Below are 26,203 nucleotides of genomic sequence, written 5' to 3' on the forward strand. Positions count from 1 at the left end.
GCTAAAATAATATATTTCTTTAACACTTAATAAATATAAATTATATTATTCGAATTCATACTTCATGGATCATATAGTACTTTTGTTTGCACTGCTAGAAATATTTGTAATGTTCCAAGGAATAAAATTCCACGAGGATTTGTTCGAACCTTCAAAGCATGCTCAACTTAGAAAGGATTTCCAAAGGGACCCAACTTAGAAAGGATTAGATTAAAACCTAATTAAATATTTCTTTAATATGAAAAATCTGTAAATCCTAAACCCTAAATCCTAACAGAAATCCAACATTTTATGAATTACATCAAAATTACAGAAAGGGAGAGAGATGGCAAATGCTATACATGAATGGGTGAGAACGCGGGGAATTATAGAAAGAGGCTCACTTTTAAAAAAAATAATCCCCGGGTAGTGTGACAACAGCTTCTATAAACCCAAACCTAAACCCGCTGAATAAAAGAGAAGTTGACTAATGATCCCACATCGACTGAAAAGCGACGGGTCTGTGTCTTAGCCACTGCAACATTTCTCTGTCTAATGAAGAGTTATTCAAGACGGCGTCGAACATTGGGCTGCCAAATACTCTCGGTCGGCTCTTGAACGTCCATATCTTGTCCTTAGGCCATGCTCTCTGAGGTTGCTTCGACTGCACGTCATTAACCGATTTTTCCACCGTTAATAGCAATTTGATACAAAGAATGAATCTGAATCAGAGAAGAGAAGAGAAGAGAAGAGAAATTACCATCTGTGATACCATCAGTTTTACAGTCTTAGGGCCGTAAACACGGCGTGTCTGAACGTTGTTGGCGTAGAAGGAAGAGACGTCGGGTAAGGACAAGCAACCTCTGCTTGCTCTCACCAAAGCGAGATCGGGATCGGTATTTGTCTGGTTATACCAGAAAACCAGCTGCCCTATACAATAGTTCTCGCCGTATGTCTTACAGTACTCCTTTACGCTCGCACCTAACTTGTTAGCATACTGAGGTCCCAAATCTAGTGGACTAATATGTACGGGAGGAGATGTGAATGACTTATATTCCTGAGGTTATGAGTAAAAGAAAAGGACTAAGTTCAAATATTTTAGGTGAGAATTTAATGAGATTTGTTGCTTTTTCTGTAATGAAACAATGTGTCAAAAACTTACCCGGACGCGGAAAAAACACTTTGTATAAGCATATATGTGAAATAAATCAGCTGCAGCATCGTTCCGACACTTGTATGTACATGGGAGATCCCGGATCTCGTCTCTCAACCTTAAAAGGAACAGGAAATTTGTATAATAAGGACAATGGTTTCACAAGATCTAGGTGCTTTCAAGGCAAAAAGCATACTGATAGGAAAGATTCCACTCACCATAGCAATGATCTCTGGAGCTCCGTTAGGATATCAGGGGCAGATCCAGATGGACTGTGGGCACGAATCTTGGATCTCAGATCGTTTAGGACGTCTTCCTCGATGTGAGGCAACATGCACTGAAGAAGCTCGTCAACCAGGGAGCCTTCCCCATTCCACAAAAAGTCGACGGTTTCTTCAGCAGTAAGCCTCTCCAATGGAGGAGGAGCATTCTTCGGGTCCCCAAACACACATCTCAAAACATATCTCACCTGCATATTAACACTAATCAGTTATATCATATGCTCCATTTGCTAAAAAAAAATTTGGTACATCCATGGAGAATGTAGCTGAAAGCATATGACACTTTATTTGGAAGTCTTCAGTAGAAAGAGACAGTCACCTTGTCAAGTGTAACAGCCAGATTCTGAAGCCTCTGGTTGTAGACACCCTCAGCCTGCCTCGATGAAGGTAAACGATATAAGCAAACATTCACCAAAGCAAATAATAAAGTCGTTTCAACTATTCTCAGAGCAATCAGCAGTAAACGGGTGGTGACAAAGAAAAGAAAGAGTGATAACCTCACCTGAACCTCGGCATCACTTTTCTCAACATCAAGGCTTATATCTGAGAAGTATTTCCTTTTCTCTTCCAGATTGTGCTTCAGAATTTCCTCGGGAAGCTTTGTCCTCTCATAATTGATGAACCTCACCTTTATTCACAAGGAAATATGTCAGCCCGAAGTTGCTATCCTGATAATCAGTGCCACTGGAAAAACAACAAAAGAAAAGCGTGAAATGATCCGAGACTCACCACCCGAGCAGAATATGCGATCACCCAATCAGGTAACCCGCCGAGTAAACACCTTCCCAGGCCAGCTCTACCCAACTCAAGATAATCTTCTTCCGAAACTGAATTCAGCATGCACGATTCCAGCATTAGTTGGTGTCGATCTAGCACACCATGCAATTCCCTCAATACCTGCAAACATCATAGTTAAGAGAGTTGATTGACATTCAGAGTATGATCACCGGAATGGTTCAAGTTGACAATAAACAAACTAAACAACTAATTCATGAAAACACAAGCAAATACAACTCAAGCGGATCTGTTCAGTCATAAAAAAAGACATTATATATCACTACTCTCTGAAGTCTCTCAATGAAACTGTCCACAAAATACCTTTTGAAACGCCCCTTCACCAGTAAGATTTAAGTAGCTCCCTCGGCATACTTGGCTACCGCACAAGCAAACAGATGCCTCATACTCTTCCTTGCTCTGTCAGATACAAAATCGTCAATCTTTAGAGGATGAAAATTTTTTCCTCAGGGATGAATGGAAAATATTAATTCAAACCACGTAATCGATGCTCCTCTAGAGTTCAAATTGACAAATAGAGAGGAGGGACAGACCTCGGTTACAGAATTATAATCAAATGTTATCTCCTCGCCATATTGAATTGAACGCACTGAATAAATACCGATCTGGTAGTGTCCATCCACTGCAGTAACCCTGGAAGCACCAAACGGAAAAGGGAAAAAATCAATGATCAGATGAGAACAGGGTTTGGAATCAGATGTTCTCTAATTTGCATGGTTGAAATATCCACCCATTAGGCCATTGGAAAGGAAGGAATTTGCGAATTCCATGTTGACAGTAACATCGACGGACATAATTATGCAAGTACGTAAACAAAAGGTTGATATAGGTATACATCTTTGTTAGTGTTATTTAGATATACACATGCATACATATAAGCATAACACACGTGTTAGCTCATTTTGCACCTTAAATCTAAGATTTTGGAAGAAATGATTAGTTGCGAACGAGGGGAAGATTTCAACTTACTTAGCTTCACAGTTAGGCCGGCAAGAGTGACATATTCGGCTTGCATAGTTTGCCTTGTGCATGGCATCGACCACAACTAAATCGTATCCATCAGCATCACCCTGCCAACACATGTTTAGGTAAAAATGTTCAATAGGTTAATTTAATGCAATACCTCAAAAAGAGTATCCTTACCTTTGGCCTCTCAAGATATATATTGTAGAACTCTGGAGCAGGATCTGTTTTGTTTTCCTGTAAGGAACGGATCCCATCTTGCTTCTCGAACCATTTCCAAACAGGATAAACCTACAAGATAACCCAAACTTGTCAACACCAATGCTTCAGAGGGAGTTTCAGTCTAGGAGCTTCCTTGAAAAAGAAAAAACAATATCTAAGCACAGAGAGCTTAGTTAACTATGAAAAAAACGCTACTGCAATCTTACCTCTCCAAGGAACTCTACAACAAAATCTTCTTCTCCAAAACCACCTTGTTTGTTGCAGACAACACCAAGGCCCTATTTGGATAAGCAAGAATATAAAAACATAAAGGATCAGCATATCGAAGCATGATTCATGAAACAGAATAATTATCCGCGTAAAAGAATTGCAAAGCTATACCTTTCGGTAAGTGACATATTTATCATCAGGACGATATTCTATTGCCTTCAAGATGCCTTGACACATCCTCATTGTCCGTATATCACACTCTTCACGAGCATTCTCTTTTATATCTTCGATCACAGGCCTTAAAGGGAACATCATGGGAGTGTTCCCAGATCCAGTGAAATGTCTTACTTGCTTGTTCAGGGTACAAAGCACTACATCTTCTATAAATGAATGTTTCTCCTGCAGGGACCAGTCCAATTCCTCGGGCATCGAATCAAGTAAAAGATTATGTGTATAAGGATCAATTCCATAAACCTCTTGTTCAATAACTTCATCACCAAGAAGCTTTCTTGGTTTATACTCCTTTACTTCAGGAAGTTCCATATCTAACTCTTCAGTGCCATTTCTTTGTGCATTGAGCTTCTCTTCATAGTCTTCTGGCAGAGATACTCTCATCTTTCGTTGGACCTCTTCCTCATCCGCAACGATGACATACTTGTCAATAACTTCGTATTTCCTAGTCACAGGTGGCACCAAGCTAGCTTTGGTCATACGTGCACCCCATTCACGCTCTTCAGTTGCAGAATCAAACGTTTCATCTGCTTTAAAGTATCCATCTGCACGCAAGTCCCCAGAACGGCCTTCCGAACGGAAATCTGAGTCACTTTCTGTAGCTGAAGTTGAGCTACCACTGTCACTCTTGCCATCGTCTGACAGTTCAGAAGATGTTTCACTCTCCGAATCAAAGGATCTGCGGTTCAATTTAGACAAACGCCTTCTGATTTCTTGATCAGATGCATACTCTCCATAGCCAGAACTACCATTTACAAAAGATGTGCCGTTAGTCCTGCTCATATACTTCCTGTCAGATGCTGCCTTGCTCAGCTTCTTGTTGTACTTAGAAGTTGAAGAGAATCCAGAGTCATCTTCCCATGACTTCATTAGCTCATCTCTTTCATATGAAGAAGTAACCTTGGAGACCTCCTCCAAACGTGTGGCAAGTTGAATAAACAGTGCAATGACTCGATTCATGTCTCTAGAACCACCACGATTCTTCATTCTGCAGCCATAAGTTATTGGATCAAAGGCAATATAACAAAACCCACCCAATGGATTATAATTCAGTAGTTGTAAGGTAAACCAAAGGCTATCTCCTACTATTTTAACTCATGGTGTTGCATGCAGCATGCTAGAGACACCCCACAGCCTGAAGAACAGAGGACCAGAAAACTGAAAATATAGTGCGAGAAACAGATAACTCTTTTGTCAGGGGAATATAGAACGATTAATTCAGAAAAGGGACCAGTATTCTTTCAGTGGTTGCTTCTCAAGCGATAAGCTCAGTAGCCTATAAGCCCTATACACAAGGACAATTAAAAAAACAAGTTTCGAAATGTTACTGACATAGTAGTGTCCTAATATGTTATGGTCCAGCAACAAGTCCATGCCCAACAAAGAGAAGTAAGAAATCATACTTTATTGCTTCCCTGCACATCCGACTGATGTCCTCCTTGACAGACCTCAAACCATGACTAATGTAGTAACCATTCTTCATTTTTCCCTCAATTTGAGAAATCTAGAAACAGACAAGACATCAAGATTAAATACTACAGGTACAACTAGGAAAAGATAAGAGACGGGCATATTCAAGAGATATAAATTAATGAAAGCACCTTCGGAACAAAGAAATCAAAAGTATTCAGTTTCATGATGTGTCTAAGTCTTGAGGCAAGGAATTCCTCCACTCGCTTGTACCCATATTCAGACTTTTTAATGGCCCATCTCCTGATACGAGCATCCCTGGAAAGTATGGCTGATGATCTCCTTGCATCATATAATTTTGACCGTTTGTATAAGCTTCTTCGGAATAACTGATTAGCTGAGTCTCGCTTATCCACTCTATCGAAGTAATCCTTGAGGTTGCCAAAATCATCTATATCACCCCTTATACCCTTGGATGTAGCAGCATCAGTAATCTGTTTCAGACTCCTCACCCTGGAATGTGATTCGGTAGAATGAAGGCAGCGGCCTCTGAACCAGTTTATATTTTGATAGTTGAGTGCCAAATCCCAAAACTGCGAGCATCCTGTAATGTCTATGGAAGATATTGATGGAAATGCACGGAGAATTTCCTCAAGCATGCCAGCAGTCACGTTTGTACAACCAACCAGAATTATAGAATTTATCTTCTCTTTGTTGTAAGTATTCTGCATGAGGATGTCACATCAGATAATGTAAAATCACTATTCTGAAGCTCACGAAGAAAAATCATAGAAAGCTTACCATGATGCTCCAGAGCTTTGAATCGGTGCAGTTGGAGCCCAGAGACGATAAATCAACCCGTCGTGAAATATCCTTGTAAAACATAGCAGCGGCCTTCCAGTGTTTACAAGTCAGGGAAGCTCGTGCAAAGGATTTAACATCAGACCTCAAGAAATGAAACACCCGCAATAATGCGGGACCATCCAACAGACCCCAAGTAACCCCCTCGGGGTCAACAGATCCACTTACTTCAACATGGAAGGTATCACCTCTATACAAATCCTCAAACGACATTTCCTCCTGAAAGATCTGTGTATCGTTCATTTCGGAATCTTGTCCACTCTCATCAGCCATCAGCCGAGCTCGTTTGATATAACGTGAATCAATTTCTGAGGATTATAAACCAAAAACAAAAGTCAGAAGAGAACAGCATTAAAAACACTAGTTTGCACATCTAAAAATGATATGGAAAGAAGATAGAGAGATAAAATTATACAGCAAAGTCTAGAAACAAATGATTGCAAAAAAGAAAAGTGAAGAAAGAGAGAACGACGAGAATAGCTTTAAACCTATGGCAATACCTGAAGATTGGTACATGTACTTTTCACTCTCTTTTTTTGGCTGTCTTGCACTGATCCAAGGATCTAAAACTTCATTTACCGCAGCAGCAAACTCCCGGCTCTTAAACGTTTTCATAACCAATGCATGGAGTTTTCCACGGGTATACCCAAGAAACTGAGGATGCAGACTATGAAACAAACTTGAACTTGTTTCTTTATGAGAACTCTTGGCATCCTCTGGATCTGAAATGACGCCATGACCATTTAAAGACGAAGCTTGGTTCTTTCCATGAGTCTTGCTGGTTGTTTCATGTGTTCTTACAGTCGAAATAACGGGGACCCAAAGCTTATCAGATTTTCTGAAAACACTGCTTTGATTCTGTATGATACCCTTATCCACCATGATCTGAAGCTCTGGAAATGACAGAGGTCCTTGTTCATGCCCTGCCCCATCAACATAGAACCAATCACCCAAATGCAATTGCAAATCATCAATTGTACACAGACGGTCTTTAGGGGTAATAGATGTGCTGATTCTCCAAGAGCCTTCTGAGTCTTGGCCATTGCAAGTTATCGAGTGAGAACAACTTTCAGCTGATGTTCTCCTAGAATCACTAGGTGCCGGGGATGGTCGAGCAGGTCTTGTAGAGTATTTCTCCCTCCCTCGAACTTTTGTGTGAGAATCAGAAACAGATGAACCTTGGTCATTAACCACCAAAGCATTTAACCTAACCACTGGAAGCATACTTGCCTTCACTCCTCTCACCTGATTCCTCTCATCCATGCTAGAAAAGGCCCAAGGGGGAAGTTCAAGCCTAAAGTTATTCGAAGGATAGTACAAGTCATCCTTATGATGCCACCGAGGGTCCTCATAACCAGACTTTTGCATCTGGCATAATGGGAAACCATCATTGAGAACATTTTTCTTTCTATAATGTCTATCCTGCAAAGCTTCTTCGTTTCTAATCCAGTCCCCACCTTTGCAAGACCAAAACCCTGAAGACCAGCTACATATCTCATCGTCAAAAACATAATCATTGTCTAACTTGATTTCTCCAGTCTCCCCTGCCTTGAGCTCAGAGTGCCCTGACAACCCAGGATCCACTAAAACATCATCATTTGCTAATTGAAGGAGGCGCCATGTGATATCTGCAAGTTACGATGGAGGAATTTTTTTATTAATTTCATGCCGTGTATGAGGATAATACAAGAACTTATGAGCATTCAAAGAGACTATTCTTTTCTAAATTAACTTTCAAGTATACATCGGTATGTTGCATTCAGACAATTAAACCATAAGCACGCATTCTTCTTGGCACATGTTTCACGCCAACAGCCCGACTATGCATATAGAACCAAAGTGCCCAATACCATCTACAATAAGTATACATACTCAACAGCACACAGCTCTCCTTTGCTTCCCATAAAATGTTTGTCAGGGAAATGGAGGGAAGGCAAGAAGGGATGCTGCCAGAAAGAAGAATACAAAAATACCACACTAACAAAAGCATAATATATGCTGGAAAATCACACCTTTAGATGTCACAAAGCTTCCCATGTCTTCAAGCTCAACTTTAACATGCAAAGCTCCTGCAACATTACAAAGTTTAAATTAGGTCAAGCAAGAAGACTCGGAATGTAATGCAGGATTGAAAAAAAATCGAGAATTTGAACAAAAGAAACATCAAACCCAACTACCCAAGGCAGAAAGGCAGCATCACCTCCAAGAGTCTCAAGCTCCCTGTCAGGAATTATGGTATAACCCTCTAAGAGATCTGCAACCCTCTTGTCGATCTGGAAATCTTCCCGAAGCTCCATCAATGATTCATCAGCATTTGACACAGAAACTGATTCTGGTAAAGAGCCACCAGCCTTTTTGCCTACATAATCTGGCCCGGCAGTATCTGCAGCATCTTCTGATAGATTACCAGGAGCTTCTGGAGGGTTGACAAGCTGTGTCACTGCATCTGACACAATGGACGAAAAATTCATGGAGGCCACAGGTGAAGTTGCATTTTCAACTGTTACCCACCTGTTACTATCAGAATGTTTAATCATATGATCTGAGAAAAGAATGCCCTGCTCCATAAGTGCTTTAAGCTCGGGTAACCTTGCAGGCCCATGCTCTACACCATAATAATCAAGATAAAACCATTTTCCCGAGGACGAATCAGCCATGGGGACATGTGGTGGAGTATCAGATATATCCATATCCTCCTCCATTGATGGCAACTCTTCCATAGGGACATCATTAACTTGCAAAGACTCTCTTCCATCTGAACTTAAACTTGGGTATTTTACTTCTTTAGATGAATCACAGATAGAACGTTTCTCGTCCACTGGATTACTATTGCAAATGCTGCTTTTATCCTGCAATTCTTTGGTCGATGATGACAACACTTTTTCATTAGAATCATTTTGCCTGAGCTTATTTTCTTGTTCCTTTTTACCACTCTGAGAATTCTTCTTCTCTCGCCCTCCACTTTTTCTGCTTACATCTCTGTGGCTATTGCGCTTACTCTGATCAATTTGGGTATCTTCCAAATGATTAGGAGAATGTTCTCTGCAATCACTATGCCTAGTACGGTCATGAGGTGACCACTCAGAATAACTTGGGCTTCTTCTATAATCATGGCGCCGGCTGCGATCATGTGGAGACCTTCTACGAACATATGAAGACTTTTCGTAATTGTACGGTGATCTCTCCCGATTATAAGGAGACCTCTCCCGGGTATATGGCGATCTCTCCCGACGGATTGGACTTCTATCCCTGTGTTCATGGTACCTAGACCGATCATGCGGGGACCGATCAGATCTCCCAGGGCTGTGTCCATGCCTTTCATAAACAACCCTGGGAGGAAAAGATGAGTCATGATGCTTACCAGGATACTTGTCCATTCTTGAGGAAGAAGAATCTCTGTATGATCTTTCCACAGAATGTCGTGAATAGTGGTCTGAGTGGAGAGGACGGGAACTATCATCGGAAAGCTTTCTACTTTTAGAGCTCCCATAATCCCCGTAGCAATATTTGCGTTCACTGCCATCTGTCTCAGTCCCATGTCGCTTCAATTTATTGGCTGATGAAGAGTACTCCTTCACATGGTTCTTGAAATTGGTGTAGTCGCTCTTATGTAAACCTTCCTCATCTACAATTTTAGAACTGATCCTCGAAGTTCTATCATGTCCGCTTCTGAACTCTCTCCGCCGATAAATATCCTCATTAGAAAACCTTCCACCAGGTGGGGTTTGTTCGTAATCATATTTCCAGTTCTTCTCTCTGTCTAATTCATTCCTGCGAGATCTTATGTAACTATGATCATCTCTCACTGCATCCGCTTTATGCCATCTGTCTGGAATGAACTCTCCCTTCTCTATTTCCTCGCAGGGATCTCTCCATGATCTGAATTCTCTCTTCTCTTTATCTCCTTTCCTGCTCTTATCCACCGCAAGATCCCTTCTCTCAACATACCCTTTATGAAATTTTGAGGAAAAGAAGTCTTCTTTAACTGTTTCATCTTTCTTCAAACTCTCGCCCACAATCTCTCCCTTAGCTATCTCACTCCTCTGGAGCGACCTTTCAGGCACAACTTCGCAGTTCTCCAAATACCCAGGAGACTTTATTGTACCCAATTCACCCTCTTCCACTTCATCCTGCTCCTGTTGCTGTTCTTTCTGCTGCTGAGATTCGGCTGGAGGCTGAACCGGCTGTGGCAGCTGTTGCTCTGGCTGCTGCTGCTGTGGTGGCTGCTGCTGCTGCGGCTGTTTCGGCTGCTTGGGCTTCCTCACGACCACTTTACGTATCACTTTAACAATCTTCTTCTTCTTGGCTGGCTTAGACTCAGGGGGCTTAGTTGACTTGGATACGATGCCACTGTCCGTTGTATCAGTATTCGTGCTAGTATTGCCTCCACAAAGCGTCTTCTCCGCAATTGGAAGTTTCTCCATGATATTCTGCAAAGGCATGCATGCGACACCCCCATCGCCCATGGAAATCCCGCCTCTTTCTCTCTACTCTACGCAACCCTAATTCTCCCCTCCACCTGGGCTGTCGATGCTCATGCTTCGAAACCCACCTCCAAGTTACTCGTATGCTCACACCAACTGAATTCGGCAACCTGCACAGCAAGAAAAATCCAAAACGCGATCAGTGACAAAACAAAATGTAGGGTTTTCCCCCAAACTCAGATTAACGAGCACAAACTGTTTGACCCAGGAGAATTCAAAACCCTACGGAACGAATCAATCTGAAGAAGGAGAAGAAGAGACGAATAACGACAAATTGAGGTCGGGAATTACCCAGAGAATAGCAAAACCTAGCACGCCGGATCAAGAATCCCCGAATGGAGCTGGGACTAATCCAAATGAACGTGGGACAATTGAACTTTCAAAAGAATCAAAACAGATCGATGTAGAAGAAGAAAAAATCCAGACCAAAACCCTAGAACTTCTTCTCTCTATCTATCCCTATCTCTCTTCTATGTCTCCTCGTTTCGCCGGCAAATCTCTGTCGCCGCGAGTTCTTCGCTTTTCGACCTTCGTCTCTCTTGCCGTATCCTTGCGTTCTCTCTCCCTCCCCTCTCCGTTATGTTATGTTTTCGGTCTGAGAGGAAGCCGTCGTGTATTTACTTATTTATTTTATGTTTATTAAATTAATTATTAGGAATAAGGAAAATGCGATAATCTTTTTTTCCTTTTTTTGTACCGTCTCTTTGTGTTACTTTTCGTATCTGTGTTACAATTTTGGCAACCGAAGTAAAACCGATACGATTTTTTACCACTAAATAGGACAAGAAAATAATTTTTTGTTATGAAAAATATCAAAAAAACTAATTAGTTTTGGTCAGTGAAATTGGATTGTAAAAACTACTAATCTTGGGTGGAATGTGAAAGATGTCTTTCAACGAAAAATCTATGAAATATTAATTGCCAAAGAAATGGTAAATATAAATATTTAATAAAAACATTTGCAACACTACAAGCCTAAGGGCCCGACTGGTTGTACCGCAGCGGTTACGGTTGCGGGTGGTGGCGTTTTAAAAAAGTTTGGTAGCGGTTATGAGCGGGTTGTACTGACTGGTTGGTAAGTAACTGTTGGTGGCGATTGCGGTTGATTGCGATTAGAAGTGAATGGTTGTAAGCGGTTGCGGTTACGTTTTATTGTAAATTACCAAAAAGGACATAATTATAAGATAATTTTTTAAATTAATTATAATTAGTTTTTATATTATCATTTTAAAAAATATTTTATATAATTTATAAAAAATATAAAATTATTTTAAAATATAAATTTTATCGATTTAATTTATATTTATTATAAAATCTTAAAAATAATTATTGATAAATCTAAATTTTATAAAATCATGTGATGCTATTATATTTTTTTAACATAAATCATAAAATAAAAAATTAAACTTAAATTATGATAATAAACAAAATCATCAACAAAATAATATATAAGATAACTAAAATGAAAAGAATACATAATTAAGTTTAACAGGGGTAATTTGGTCATTTTTCATAAAACACAGCAAATCGCAACAAAACGCAAATGAATAGCAGCGTTTTGATTTTCCAAGTTTAGTAGCGGTTACGTTTGTGTGCAGTTAAACCAGTCACTTTGTCAACCACCACCACCCGCCAGAAACTGCAACCGCTCCGTTTGCGGGTGGTGGCGGTGTAACCAGTCGGGCCCTGAATATATTAATGTTATATGAATTTTATCTAATTTCCGCATCCCTGCCCGTGGGCCGAGCAGACAGGCAAGGGCATTTCCGGTATTATTAGGAAAAAAATCCATTGGGCGCTCAAGGCCCTTGACCTGAGCGGTAACATTTTTCACTAGAAGGGGTAAGGCCGTAAATAAACAGAAGTTTCAGCCTTAATATTGAAGAGGTCTCGATTACCGGATTCTTGAATAAAAGAAACAAAAAAAGCATGGGCCGCAATGGGCTGGGCCTGGGCTTGCTTGTTTTGAATATTGAGCATTATGATGAACATATCCACTTATAGTTTCCTTCCAAGTTCTTTGAAAACGTTAACCCAGCAGAAATAATTGTCATAAGTGACTCTGAATGATAAAAAGGTCAACATTATCATCCAAATCAGAACAGAGAAAACATAAAAAGTTGAACAAACACAAAGTACCAGACAAGTACAACACCAATGTCTAGAGCTCACGATGTCTCGGCGGCGGGTTGGGTCACGCCATGCTTAACCAGCAGCTTTGTGAGTGACTCGGGCGAGTGGACAAGGTACTTGACATTGCCTGAGGGTGTCAGAAAAACCTCGGCCAGCTCGAGCTTCTCCGATGTCAGACTGGTGCTGTCCATTGTCTTGCTCAGAACCTTCAGAGCGAGCTGGACCCCCTCTTCCCTCGTTATCTCGTCCTTGTAATCTTGTTTGAGAATGGACTGAGCGGCTTGGTTGTTTGCCCCGATGGCCGCAGCTTTCCATCCGCCATAGTTTCCACTCGGGTCACTCATGTAGAGCTGAAACCCGTAGTTCTTGTCCCAACCTGCAAAGAGAAAGGAGACACCGAATGGTCGCAGACCACCGAATTGAGTATACCCTTGTTTGGTATCGCAGAGAGACTGGACCAGCTGCTCGACTGGCATTGGCTCTTGATACATAAAGGTGTAGCGCTGGGCTTGGACCCGAGCCGTGTTGATCAGTATGTTGGCATCGGACATGATTCCAGCCACGGCACAGGCAACGTGGTCATCGATCTTGTACATCTTCTCTGTGGATGTCGAGGTTTGGAGAAGCTTGGAGGTGACTTTCTTCTCACCGACCAATACAACTCCGTCTTTTGTTAAGATTCCAATGGCAGAACCAGCATTGCCTATGGCCTCCATTGCATACTCGACTTGGTAGAGACGACCTTCCGGTGAGAAGATCGTTGTACGGCTATCATATCTCCGAGACATTTTCAACAACTGCATCAAAGAAGAAAACAAAACAGAGAGAAATGCCCACGATACGTAAGCAAAGGGAAAAAGATTTGCCTGTCTTTTTGCATCCTAGGATAATTGGTCGCGCAACCACCACAGTAGCGTAAAAGGTCGAACTACTACATAATTACACAATAAGATCACTCTTTTTTCCTCGAATGCAAAAACTACATGTAAAAACCATCCATAATACAAGCCTCAAAAGACCAAACTTCAAATCACAAGAACTACAATCAAAATCACTGCTTTCTTCCTTTTCGGCTCTTAGGGGTGACCATAAACACTAGGGTACACTTCTATGATTCTATAGCAAACTTACAAGCGGCTTTCTTCTCAACGCCTTAAACCATACAATCATTCACAAGGTATCAAACCCTGAAGCTTGAACCTAAAAAGCAACTTCGATCCAAACCAAATACCAGTACATGAACAGGATCCAACGATTCTGGCGACATACCAAAAAAAAAATCCATAAACCCTAGAAAATCAGTTCGATTCCGGCGATTCGAAAACAAAGACTAGACCTCGAAATCCGAAAATCGCAGAAATCGAAAAGCCCGGGGTTTATGCCAGATATCAGAACATGAACAGGATCCAACCATTTCCCCAGATTTCACAAAAGCATCTACCCAACAAACAAACCCAGCAACTCAGAATTCGCCCCAAAAAAAAAAACAAATTCCGAAAAGAATCAAGGAAAATAAAAGAGAAAAAGATTCCAGCAGAAACCACAGAGTGATCTCGTTACCTTGAACTGAGAATCACTCCTCTCGTCTGGTTCTCGCTCCTCTGATTTCCCACTGAGATTATCAGCTCGATAAAACGGAACCTGAGAACTTGTTTGACAAGAAAAATGATGAACAAACACAAAAAAAAAAAAAAAAACGGGCCTCTAAGACGATTGTGGGCCCAACATACAAGCCCAAACCCATCCAATATTTGCAATCATATTATATCATTTTATACTTGGGCCATTTGGTAATTTTCAGGAAATTTCGAAATCAAATATAAAATGTCGAAAATATATTGCACTACTTTATTTACAGGAGAGGAAAAAAAAAGGGGGGGGGGGGGGTACCATCAGCAACTGCAACACTACTGTTTTGATTTTTGGGAATTCTCCATGCAACCAATTTTTTTATCAATTAGGTCAAGAAATGGTATCACTTAAGAGCGTAATATAAAAATCGAAAAATACATATATATATATATGGATGAATTCTCTGCCTTTGATAACAGATCACGTTATTCATGCAATTATATCCATAAAATCATTAAAAGGATATAGAAAAATTACATAATATTAGATATTTGGACCACAGGGTGACGCAGACGAACTGCATGGGAGAAAGTATCATTTTACGATATGAACGTGAAGAAACGAAAACACGTCCGCAGCTATTTTCATTGGAAACTATTAGAATATATATGTAGTTAAATATTGGTTTGGTTTAATGTTGGTTTGGTTAATCTATTTTGGTTTAGTTTGGTTAGGGTTTCTAGGGTTTCTCTTTCACTTCTTCTATTTGTATTTAAGAAAGCTATGATGAATGAGAATACAAGAAAACATTTTCCCAAAATCTCTCTCAAACTCTGAAAAACTCAAAAACGGCAGAAAAATCCTATACGGACCAAACTGCTGCTCCTCCGCCATTCCAAATGCCCATGCAATCATTTCTAAACGTTTAAAATCCGTCGAAAACATACACTAAAAGTGTTATATATATATGTATATTGACAATATAAAAATTAAACGAAATTTTGATCCAAATATATTTTAATAAAAACCGAGAAACTCATGAATCTCATTTTTCTAAATGAAAACTCGAATTTAAATTAGAAAATTAAACTCATGTGAATGTTGATCTTCAAATTAAAACTCGAATTTAAATTGGTAAGGAATTTTGATCCATCCCTTCTCAGTTGGCTCAATTAATTTTGGATTATATATATAATATATGTTATGAACGCAAGATATGAACATATATATATACATGCATACATTATTCACCTTGGTATTGGACATTTTTTACACATTACGATAGTGGCCATTTTATTGCACCACATACATGGATACAAACACATACAGAGTCGGACAAAAAGATGAAGAGATCAACGATATTGTATCACAAATCAATCTCCTAACCCTAAGCCAACGCATAATTATTTATAACAAACATGGGCTCGAACACGACAAAAGACAAGGTAGACAACACTTACTACAGTACAAACTGGAACTCCGGACCAAACGACCCATGAACTTCCTTATTACCAAACACACATAAAACTGACACGAACCCTCTGATGCAAGCAGAGTCTTTGAGTTTCAAGTACACTGGTACCCGATAGGTGGTATCTTGCCACACTGAGCAAGAGCCTCGAGGCCAACGATGAAGACGCCCGGTTGAAAAACGGCAGGAAATACGCTTTTAATGGATTTGCAGAGACAATTCGTTGCGTCGAAATCGGAAAGATCTTCCACGACAGGGCAGCAAGTTTCTTTCACCGCTTCGATCGGTCCTCCACCAATCACGTCATACAGGGCCCGAGCACACCCTAAAAAGTCGATAATATTGACGGGACAAGTCGGCTGCGGGGGATTCGGCATCGGCGGCGGCGGAGGCGACGGTATCAGCGGAGGAGGAGGCGGCGGTCTAGGTGGTGGAGGTCTTGGCGGCGGAGGAGGCGGTCTAGGTGGTGGAGGTCTTGGTGGAGGAGGTCTTGGCGGAGGAGGAGGCGGCGGTCTAGGTGGTGGAGGTCTTGGCGGAGGAGGCGGCGGTCTGGGCGGAGGCGGTCTAGGAGGCGGCGGTCTGGGTGGAGGCGGTCTTGGAGGCGGTCTAGGAGGTGGTCTTGGTGGCTGTCTCGGAGGTGGTCGTTTTGGTGGAGGTGGTCGTTTTGGTGGTTTCCTTTCGCCATTGCCCAGGGCATATTCATCATTATTTGCGAAGCAAGAAGCGGCAAAAGCGGCGAAGAGGAGAAGTATGATGGAGAGATTTAAGAGGAGGTTTTGCTTGTGAACCCCCATTTTTAGGGTTCACTCAAGGTTTTGCCTTGTGGAGAATGGCGCACTCTCTGCCCCCCTTTATATAGAACTTTTTGGCGGTGACGAATTAGCTACTGATATTTCGTCTCGTCACCAATTATTTACCGTCGTCGTTTCCATATGGTGACAAAATTTTGTTATGATTAACTTATAATATACATATTCACACAAACTCACAAAAAAAATGTCTAAAGCAAAAAACAATTTATATTACTAAAAAGGATTGGATGTACAAAAAATATATTTTTACTGGTAATGTTAATACAAAAGAAAAAACAGCAAATCAATGTACATGCATGCATTCAAAATGGAAAGCTTATGTTTCCAATGATGGTCACGAAGCATCAATTCGAAAGAGGTTTTGTTGCGAATTATTACATGTGGATTTATCATGGATAAAAAATTAATATCTATGATAAAATATATATATATATATATATGTTCCGAACAAGTTATAATCGAATGTTGGTACATTATAAGCAATATAATATATATATATATATATATTGAGATGGTTCAAGATGTATTATGTTAGATATTGTGAATTAATCTATCTATGCGATCTTTTACTATGTTGTATTTAGCAGTAGAATGTTTTAATTATATTTGTAATTATTATGTTAAGACGAAAATGGGATTCGGAGGGACATTATAGTAAGAGGAGCCAAATGAAATATTAATCAGACGCATTATTGGTGCCAAGTTTATCACTGTTCTCATGACAACCCAACGGACAATAAAGCTAATCAAGAGCCTTCTTTTTCAGCTAGTAGTATACGAGATTTGGAAAGAACGTAATGGACGGACATATAAAGACGTCTCAAACTCGCCACAACAATTGCGGTTCAAGATCAATAGGATAATGTGGAACATACTCATATCCTTGCACAAGTCGGATTCTACCGGATCAAATGACCCCCTCCAACAATGGTATCGTCTTAGATATTATGACTGAGATTTAAGTCTTCGTTTTTTTTGTTCACTTGTAATAGGAATCATTATCTCTCGGGATCTTTGGTACATGTTAAACTCATGTAAACCTTCGGGTTATTTTTTGATAGTAATATAACAATCACGTTAAACCAAAAAAAAGTTTATCACTGTTCTTGGGCCCACTTTCTTTCCAAAATATTTTTCACGTTGTTGGGTCCATTTTTATGTTTTGATTTTGGACATTAGTTTTGTTTTTTTTTTAATTTATCTATGTATACAGTTTTTTTAAAATTTATCTACGTATACAGTTACTACTTACTAGTATACAAGACGCACACGTAACGCATATTTACTTTATTTTACGATATATTTTTTTTGGGGGGGGGGGCAGAAGGCATCCTTCCACGTAGTTTATCGCATATTTGTTTCGACTAATTTGCATATTTTCAATTTCAACATATATATATCTCTATATATATATATCTCAATGTTCAAATCAACGAATAATTTAAAACAACAATAATATTCTCATGTGTTCAAAATAGTGATGTAAAACTGAGTTATGACTTCGTAGTTATTACGAAATTAATGAAGAAATAAAATAGCTCAATATTTTTTGATGGTGCGCGAATTAAATAAATCCTACAATCATTTAAAAAAAAACAGAGATGTGCGCGTGCGATGAGACGATGTGTTATACAAATAATCTTAAGTATTTTCGGACTCGTATTGAGGTATTATTATTAAAAAATCAGTTAAATTACTCTTCAATTAGTTAAAATAAAAATCTATTGGTTAATTAAATAAAGTTGGTCTAAATTTGCAATCAATCGTTCGTCAAAAATCTGTCAAAAGAATCAATTTATTTAAGTTTTTCATGTCCGGAAATTCAAATATTCTCTTGGACGTTATCTTAATTCACAAATTAATAGTATATCCAATTATTCCTATAACATCATATTTCCAAATCACGAGTTCTTTAAATAAAATCATCATTATATAACAACTTTATATATATATTATTCATGCGAATAAAAAAACGATAAATTGTTTTTCTATAAATATATTTACAATACGATGAAATAAAAAGAAATTTGTGTAACCCTAGAGACTGTTACGTTTAATTTGAAAACTGATAATAATATTAAAAAAAAAAAGAAAGGGAAGGATAATGCGGTGACAAGATAAAAATGTTGTCGCCAAATCACATGCATGCACATTCAAATGCACTACGTACATTTTATTTTACTTCACGTTTTTTTTTTGCTTTAAAATTTTTATTTTGGCGTCACGTAATCTACGGAAATTTCATCTTTTCGTCTATCTATTTCAGTTGATTGGCTATTTTAAAAAGAGAGAAAAAATTATGAAACTGCCGACAAATTTTTTAAATATATGGAATGAACAAATTCCGAAAGAAAATCCCTTAGCTATAATTAGATCTTATAACATAATGATTCTAATATACGATATTACATCAATTAACAAATCCGTATATAAAAATAGAACTTAATAGTGCATTGAGAAATATTTATTCTCACTTTTATAAACATTTAAGTAAATTTAAAAGGACATTTATAATTCATCAGATCTAGGAGAGTTTTGTTTTTAGAAAAAACATGAGCCGGTTACAAAATGTAAGCTGATTTTTAAGATATTTTAAATTAATACGTAATAAAAAAATTAGAATTAGAAACTTTGTGAAAATGAAAATCTCTATACATATACACTGATAAAATCAGAGACATCTCTATATATCTAGTATGGATGAAATAAATAGATATCATAGTCATGAAATTTCTTAACTTATATTCAATCATGATAAGGAATAAATCAATCTAAACTAAGTAGAAACATAACAATATCTAAAATATATACACAGTAAAACTCTCTATAATTCTCAATAATTAACTAATCTAAAAAACAATATTAACATATATATATATATATATATATATATATGGTTAAACTGTTTTATTTTAAATCGTTCGAATATCTCTAAATACTTTGAATTTTATAAAACGGATTTCGGATTTGAAATCACGGAATTGAAACGGTTCAATCCATGTCACCGGAAAATTTTCCAGCGGGCGATCATATATCCCGGAATCATCTAATTTTTCTGTATCTTATATAAAATCACTCAAGGAATCCAAATCCAAAGTTTTTTGGCCTAAATCGAACTAGAATTGTCTAAAACCTGATTTTTCTCCGATGTTTCCCACTGATTTTTCCGGCGACGATTCACTATTTCCCGTGATGACACTACCAAGAAAGATTCAGCTCGCCAAGAGCTTCCAAACCCCTCAAGTCTCGTCCAAAACCAAGTTTCCGTTTGCCGGAAATCGGCAAAACTCCATGGCAGTAGAGGAGAAGGAAAACGATGAAGAAAAAACTAAGAAAAGAGGGAGAAACGGACCGACAGTGATGAAGCGGTGGCCATGGGGCGGTGGTTGACGACCGATGGCGAGCAAAGAGGTCAACCAGAGCAAAAATCTGGTTTTGGGCGAGCTAAGGTCGGCCATGGGAGGAGGAAGAAGAAGAAGAAAAGAAACCCTAGGCGAAATTGCACTCTGGACCTTTTTTTTAAAATTTATAAAATTTGCCTAAACTTTTAATTCGTTTCGAAAGGCCCTCATTAAAATAATAGATTTTTCTAGAACTTTTAATTTTTATCAACAAACCCCAATTCATTTTTTTTAAAATTTTCGTTCGTTATAATTCCACCACCCTTAAAAGAAGAATTCGTCCCAAATTCTAGAACGACTTAATATAATATGTACGGGTTTTTTTTCTTACCAAAAAGCTGGGGATAACGAGTTTTCATGTCGTTCTCCAATTCCCACGTCGCATCTCCTCCTTTATGATATGTCCATATGACTTTTACTAGAGGAATTCCTCTTCGCCGCAGTGGTTTAACCTTCTGTTCAACAATCTCGATATGTTCTTCTTCATAAGTCTCATCCGGTTTTAACTCAAGCGGTTGATAATCAATAATGTGATCATGGTCAGGATGGTATTTCCGAAGCATGGACACGTGAAACACATCATGAACTTGTGCCTACTCGGGGAGTAAGGCAACCTTATAAGCCACTGCTCCTATCTTACTCAACACCTTGAAAGGTCCAATGAATCTGGGTTTTAGTTTTCCCGTCATTCCGAAGCGTGCTTTTTCTTTAGTTGCTTGTACTTTGAGAAATACTTTGTCATTCTCTTGAAAAGTTATGTCACGTCTATGTTTATCCGCGTAACTTTTCTGTCTATCCTGTGCTGCCTTCATCTGTTTCTGGATTACTTTAATCTTGTCTGTGGTTTCATCCACTATATTAGGACCCAACAATCGTCTTTCTTCAACTTCTGTCCAACAGAGAGGTGTCTTGCAAGGTCTTCTATATAACGCCTCAAAGGGTGACATCCCGATACTTGAATGAAAACTGTTATTGTAGGCGAATTCCACAAGTGGTAAGTGACGATCCCATTCTACTCCCCAATCCAATACATACGCACGTAACATATCCTCTAGCATTTGTATCGTTCTCTATGATTGTCCATCGGTCTGGGGATGATAAGTTGTACTCAATTGTACCTTAGTGCCCATAGCCTCTTGTAAACTATTCCAAAATCTCGAAGTAAATCGTGGATCTCTGTCCGACACGATACTAATAGGGATTCCATGAAGTCTTACCACCTCTTCTATGTAGACCTGTGCTAAACGAGGCATTGAGAATATCTTTTTAATCGCGATAAAATGTGCAGACTTAGTTAAACGATCCACAATAACCCATATCGCATCATTTTCTTTTGGTGTTCTTGGCAAACCAACTACAAAATCCATCGTCACCAAGTCCCATTTTCACTGAGGTATCGATAGCGACTATAGTTTTCCTGCAGGTACTCGGTGCTCGACTTTAACTAGCTGACACGTTAGACAATGAGTAACAAACTTTGCAATATCCTTTTTCATGTCATGCCAAAGAAAATACTGTTTCAAATTTTGATACATCTTTGTAGTACCCGGATGTATGGAATATCACGTGTTATGCGCCTCTTTCAATAACTCTTTCCTCAATTCTTCATCTTTAGGCACATAAGCACGATATCTCAATAGTATCAGCCCATCATTTGAAGTGGAATACCCTGCCCTTGTAAAATCTTCGGGCTTTTCCATCAATTCTTTCGTCTTTTCATCTGTTTCTTGAGCCATCTTTACCTTTTTCAGCCAACTATTCCATTTTATAACTAGTTTCCAATCCATCTCGATTCTCCTAAGCTGATATCTGCATTAAACTCAATTGAGTCGTTAGATCACTTGTCAATGTCAAAGTAGATAACTCAACTTTCTTTCTACTCAAGGCATCTGCAACCACATTAGCTTTGTCGGGATGATAGGCAATATCCACATTGTAATCTGCCACTTCAACTCTTCAAAACTTGTCTCGCATTTTTCGAGAGAACACACACTTGAGACTTTTATGGTCAGTGTATACTTGAACCTTTTCCCCGTACAAGTAAGATCTCCAAATCTTTAGTGCAAAAATCACAGCTGCAAGTTCTAAATCGTGAGTAGGGTAGTTTTCTTCATGTTTCCGCAGTTGGCGTGATGCATACGCAATAACGCGGTCTTCTTGCATCAACACGCATCCTAACCCTTGGTGACAGGTATCACTATACACCACAAACGGTTTTCCGGGCGTTGGTAATGCCAAAATAGGAGCTGATGTCAATCGCCTCTTCAACTCTTCAAAACTTGTCTCGCATTTTTCGTCCCATTCAAACTTCACACCATTTCTCGTCAATCTCGTCAATGGCTTAGATAGGTTGGCAAAACCCTTTACAAACTTTCTGTAATACCCAACCAATCCGAGGAAGCTTTGAATCTCTATAGCATTAGACGGTCTCACCCAATCAACTATATAGTTGACACTTTGGATGGATCTACTTTCACTCCTTCCGCAGACACCACATGCCCCAAGAATCCTACATCTTGCATCCAAAAGTCACACTTACTGAGTTTCGCTTATAACTTTTCTCTCCTTAAGCGTTCCAACACCTTCTCTAAATATATCATATGGTCCTCACGAGATTTGGAGTACACAAGGATGTCATCAATAAAGATTATAACAAACTTGTGCAAATAATCCCTGAATGTTGTGTTTATCAACTCCATAAAAACTGCAGATGCATTAGTAAGTCCAAACGACATGACAACAAATTCAAAGTGTCCATACCTTGTTATTAAAGTCGTTTTCTTTATATCATCATCTAGAACACGTATCTGATGATAACCTGATCGTAAATCAATCTTCGAAAACCAACTAGCACCTTGAAGTTGGTCCTCATTGAAATAACAGATTTTTCCAGAACTTTTAATTTTTATCACATCTGACACCATTTGTAACGACCCGAGATCGCTACAGAATGATAGAGCTATCTCCACACACCAACACGGGACCTTTTAGCATGTTTTGTCCTCACTCGCACACATCCCGGAAAATAATTCCCACGAGGTCACCCATCCTAAGATTACTCCAAGGCCAGCACGCTTAACTTTCGAGTTCTCTCGAGATGGGCAACCGAAAAGGTAGATACATTGTAATACCTCGAATCCCGAAGTAAATATTTAATTATTTTCGAGAATAAATAATTAAATAAATATGTATAATAATTCGGGAATAGAAGTGAAAAATAAAATGAAAAAGAGTGTTAAAATTCATCGTTTGTTAGGGTCGAACAAAAAAAAATTGAAAAAAAAAACTGAAGTTGGTCAGCCGGACCAAGATCTGGTCCGGGGCTGACCAACACACAGACGGAGTAGGGAAAGACCAAGAGGAAGATGAGCTGGAATCAAGACCTGGTCAGCCGGACCAGAATCTGGTCAGCTGCGGACAAGGAGACAGAAAAGTGTCGGCAGATTTTTTGGTGAGCGATTTTCTGACGCAGGGACGACCCACAACGCACCCAAACCGCACTAAACCGACAATGGGCGACCCTATCTAGCCCCTAGGCCTTGTATTTCGTCCCCTACCTCTCTCCTAGACTCCATCATTGCCCTCTCAAACCTTTTACTCAGCCATTTTCAGACTGAAAATTGGCAAAGAAAGAAAAGAGAGGAAAAAGAGAGAGGGGGAGAAAGAAGAGAGAAGAAGGAAGAAGGAGCTCGGGAAAGTGTTGGGGAACATCCCTAGAGTGTCTAGGAGGAGATCTCAAGGCTAAGGAGCCCAGAAACATCAACCACGCTCGACCAAATCAGATTCAAAAAGAATCTAATCCAAGAACAGTTGAGTGGCTCGAGTGCATCTGTGTGAACTCGTTTTCATCGATGTGATTGTGTTATCTCGATGATTCGTTGATTGAGTTTGAAAGAGTATATTTCAATGAGAATTTAGAAATAAGCGGCACTTAATTTGGCTGAGAAACGAAGGAGATATGAACAAACGAAAACTGTGGAAAAACTGAAATTGCAGAATCACGATTTTTTTTTAGGTACAGGCATTACGAATCATTTTTCGTCATGTATACATGAGATTTAAATAATTTATTGCTTGGATATGAAAAAGGACATCCCAATGAACATTTAGAAAGAAACGGTGTGTGATTTGGTTAATAAACGAGTGAGTTATGAGCAATCGAAGTCGGACCAGAAACCTGAAACGCGAACGGACGAACTGTCCAGTTCCGGTCCGCTGGATCAGGAATTGGTCAGCTCTGGACCAAGTTCGGGAAAATATTTTTAGTCCGCCAGACCAAGAGGAAGAGGCTGAGGAAGTCTGGTCCGACCCGGACCAGAAACTGGTCCGACCGGACTAAATACCGGTCCAGATCAGACCAAACCTAAGAGGAAAGAGAAGACAAAAATGAAAATATTGAATGAATACGTGTGGTAAGACGTGAGAAATAACACTACGAGTGAATGGTTGTGGGTTTATTTTTGGGTAGCATTGCATGGCGTGAAACGGTAAGACGGCGTGAGACCGAATATCGTGATACGTGTGATTGTAGCTGGGGGTTGATGATACATGTTGAATGCTATGATTGAAGCTCACTCGTGCGATACGAGGGGAGCATGATTGTGATTGTACTCCGATGTGTCACGAGAGGTGACATCGACCGTTACCAGTGCGGTGACAAGCGCGTGAAGCGCATGATGATCGCGAGATGCGATGGCCAACGTCATGTGATGTGACGGGCGTGCGAGGCACACCTAGCCATGCGATGTGGCTAGGATTATAGGCTATACTTATGGTGCGATGCCATACGGTTTTGATGATCGTGAGATGCAATGGCCAACGTCATGAGATGTGACGGGTGTGAGAGGCGCTCCTAGTCATGCGATGTGACTAGTGTTTATGGCTAACCCTATGGTGCGAAACCATACGGGATTTGATTGTCGCGCGAAGCGGCGGCCAACGTCATGAGATGTGACGGGCGTGAGAGGCGTTCCTAGTCATGCGATGTGATTAGGGTTTATGGCTAACCCTATGGTGCGAAGCCATACAGGAGTTGATTGTCGCGCGAAGCGACGACCAACGTCATGAGATGTGATGGGTGTGAGAGGCGCTCCTAGTCATGAGATGTGACTAGGGTTTACGGCTGAATCTATGGTGCGAAGCCATACCTATTTGATTGTCGTGCGATGCGACGGCCAACGTCATGCGATGTGACAGGCGTGTGAGGCGCTCCTGGTCATGAGATGTGACCAGGGTTCATGGCTAACCCTATGGTGTGAAGCCATACGGGAATGAATATGATGATGTTCTGATGTGATAAGAGTATATGTTTAATGTTGAAGATTATATTTTATGTTTTATCGTTTTAACACCGTTCTCGCTGAGAACGGGTTTACCGGGTTCAACCCGGGCTACTCACTAAGCGGTTGTGCTTAGCCCTCGTGGTTTCATCTTTTTCAGATTACGAGGAGTACGTGTAGCGTATCTAGACGACGATAAAGACTTGAGAGAGGCAGCATCACGTACGGATTTGATTTATTTTAATTTTTGAAAACGATGTTTTCCTTTGCGTTGTATTTTAAGATTGGACGTATGGTAATTAAAGATTGTATCACTACAAAAAAAAATGGTCATTTCCAACGGGTAAATCCGTTGGAATTTCGTCGTTAGAAATCGGTGTCCGTTGGAAAACCGTTGGAATTTTCAACGGAATTTCAACGAATTTTTCCGTTGGAATTTTCCAACGGATTTCCAACCGGCATCCGTTGGAATTTTCCAACGGATTTCCAACCGCAATTTCGGTTGGAAAATTCCAATGGAATTTCCAACCGTTGGAGGAATTTCCAACCGCAATCCGTTGGAATTTTCCAATGGAATTTCCAACCGATATCCGTTGGAATTTTCCAACAGAATTTTCAACCGCATTCCGTTGGAATTTTCCAACAAAAAATTCGAAACATATTCCCGATCCGACCCCGACCCCGACCCCGACACCGATCCCGACCCCGACCCCGACCCCGACCCCGACATCGACACCAACCCGAAACTCACTTTCCACTAGGTCACCCATCCTTCCATCACTCCATCTCAATCCTCCTTAACTCTAGAGTTCCAATTAAAACTCTTCCAACTCCTCCATGTTAAACTTCTGATATCATATAACATTAATATATATACATATATAAATATTTATACATATTTACATATTTACATATATACATATTCAAATTCATATATATATATATA

General features: G+C 39.6%; 3 protein-coding genes across 3 annotated transcripts; all 3 read right to left on the bottom strand.

Moving 5' to 3' along the window:
* Positions 1-205: 205 nt before the first annotated feature.
* On the bottom strand, positions 206-11,164 carry LOC104808502 (histone-lysine N-methyltransferase ATXR3). The gene is made up of 20 exons (XM_010534188.1): positions 10,881-11,164; positions 8,306-10,699; positions 8,118-8,174; positions 6,606-7,733; positions 6,046-6,413; positions 5,436-5,969; positions 5,238-5,338; positions 3,775-4,822; positions 3,600-3,671; positions 3,352-3,462; positions 3,178-3,278; positions 2,742-2,841; positions 2,512-2,607; positions 2,143-2,310; positions 1,916-2,041; positions 1,733-1,786; positions 1,351-1,601; positions 1,142-1,250; positions 740-1,036; positions 206-643 (listed from the first exon to the last, which is right to left on the bottom strand). Exons 2-20 carry the CDS (start codon positions 10,569-10,571, stop codon positions 467-469), a joined length of 7,164 nt encoding a protein of 2,387 aa, XP_010532490.1. The 5' UTR covers positions 10,572-10,699; positions 10,881-11,164; the 3' UTR covers positions 206-466.
* A 1,462-nt stretch (positions 11,165-12,626) lies between these two features.
* LOC104808503 (proteasome subunit alpha type-4-A) lies at positions 12,627-14,389 on the bottom strand. The gene is made up of 2 exons (XM_010534189.1): positions 14,283-14,389; positions 12,627-13,519 (listed from the first exon to the last, which is right to left on the bottom strand). The coding sequence occupies exon 2, from the start codon at positions 13,508-13,510 to the stop codon at positions 12,758-12,760; it is 753 nt and encodes a 250-aa protein (XP_010532491.1). The 5' UTR covers positions 13,511-13,519; positions 14,283-14,389; the 3' UTR covers positions 12,627-12,757.
* A 1,144-nt stretch (positions 14,390-15,533) lies between these two features.
* LOC104808504 (formin-like protein 5) lies at positions 15,534-16,603 on the bottom strand. Its single transcript, XM_010534190.1, has one exon. The coding sequence runs from the start codon at positions 16,557-16,559 to the stop codon at positions 15,861-15,863; it is 699 nt and encodes a 232-aa protein (XP_010532492.1). The 5' UTR covers positions 16,560-16,603; the 3' UTR covers positions 15,534-15,860.
* Positions 16,604-26,203: the final 9,600 nt, after the last annotated feature.

Source organism: Tarenaya hassleriana, unplaced genomic scaffold (genome assembly GCF_000463585.1).
Source record: "Tarenaya hassleriana unplaced genomic scaffold, ASM46358v1 Cleome15, whole genome shotgun sequence".
In the NCBI taxonomy this organism is placed as follows: Eukaryota; Viridiplantae; Streptophyta; class Magnoliopsida; order Brassicales; family Cleomaceae; genus Tarenaya; species Tarenaya hassleriana.

What these genes read in the sequence shown, in the direction of transcription:
- LOC104808502 (XM_010534188.1), bottom strand. Translation starts at nt 10,571, where the DNA reads ATGGGCGATGGGGGTGTCGCATGCATGCCTTTGCAGAATATCATGGAG. An exon ending in AAGCTTTGTGACATCTAAAG is followed by an intron (nt 7,734 to 8,117) that starts GTGTGATTTTCC and finishes CGTAACTTGCAG; the next exon opens with ATATCACATGGCGCCTCCTT. An exon ending in TTGTAGAGTTCCTTGGAGAG is followed by an intron (nt 3,463 to 3,599) that starts GTAAGATTGCAG and finishes GTTATCTTGTAG; the next exon opens with GTTTATCCTGTTTGGAAATG.
- LOC104808503 (XM_010534189.1), bottom strand. Translation starts at nt 13,510, where the DNA reads ATGTCTCGGAGATATGATAGCCGTACAACGATCTTCTCACCGGAAGGT.
- LOC104808504 (XM_010534190.1), bottom strand. Translation starts at nt 16,559, where the DNA reads ATGGGGGTTCACAAGCAAAACCTCCTCTTAAATCTCTCCATCATACTT.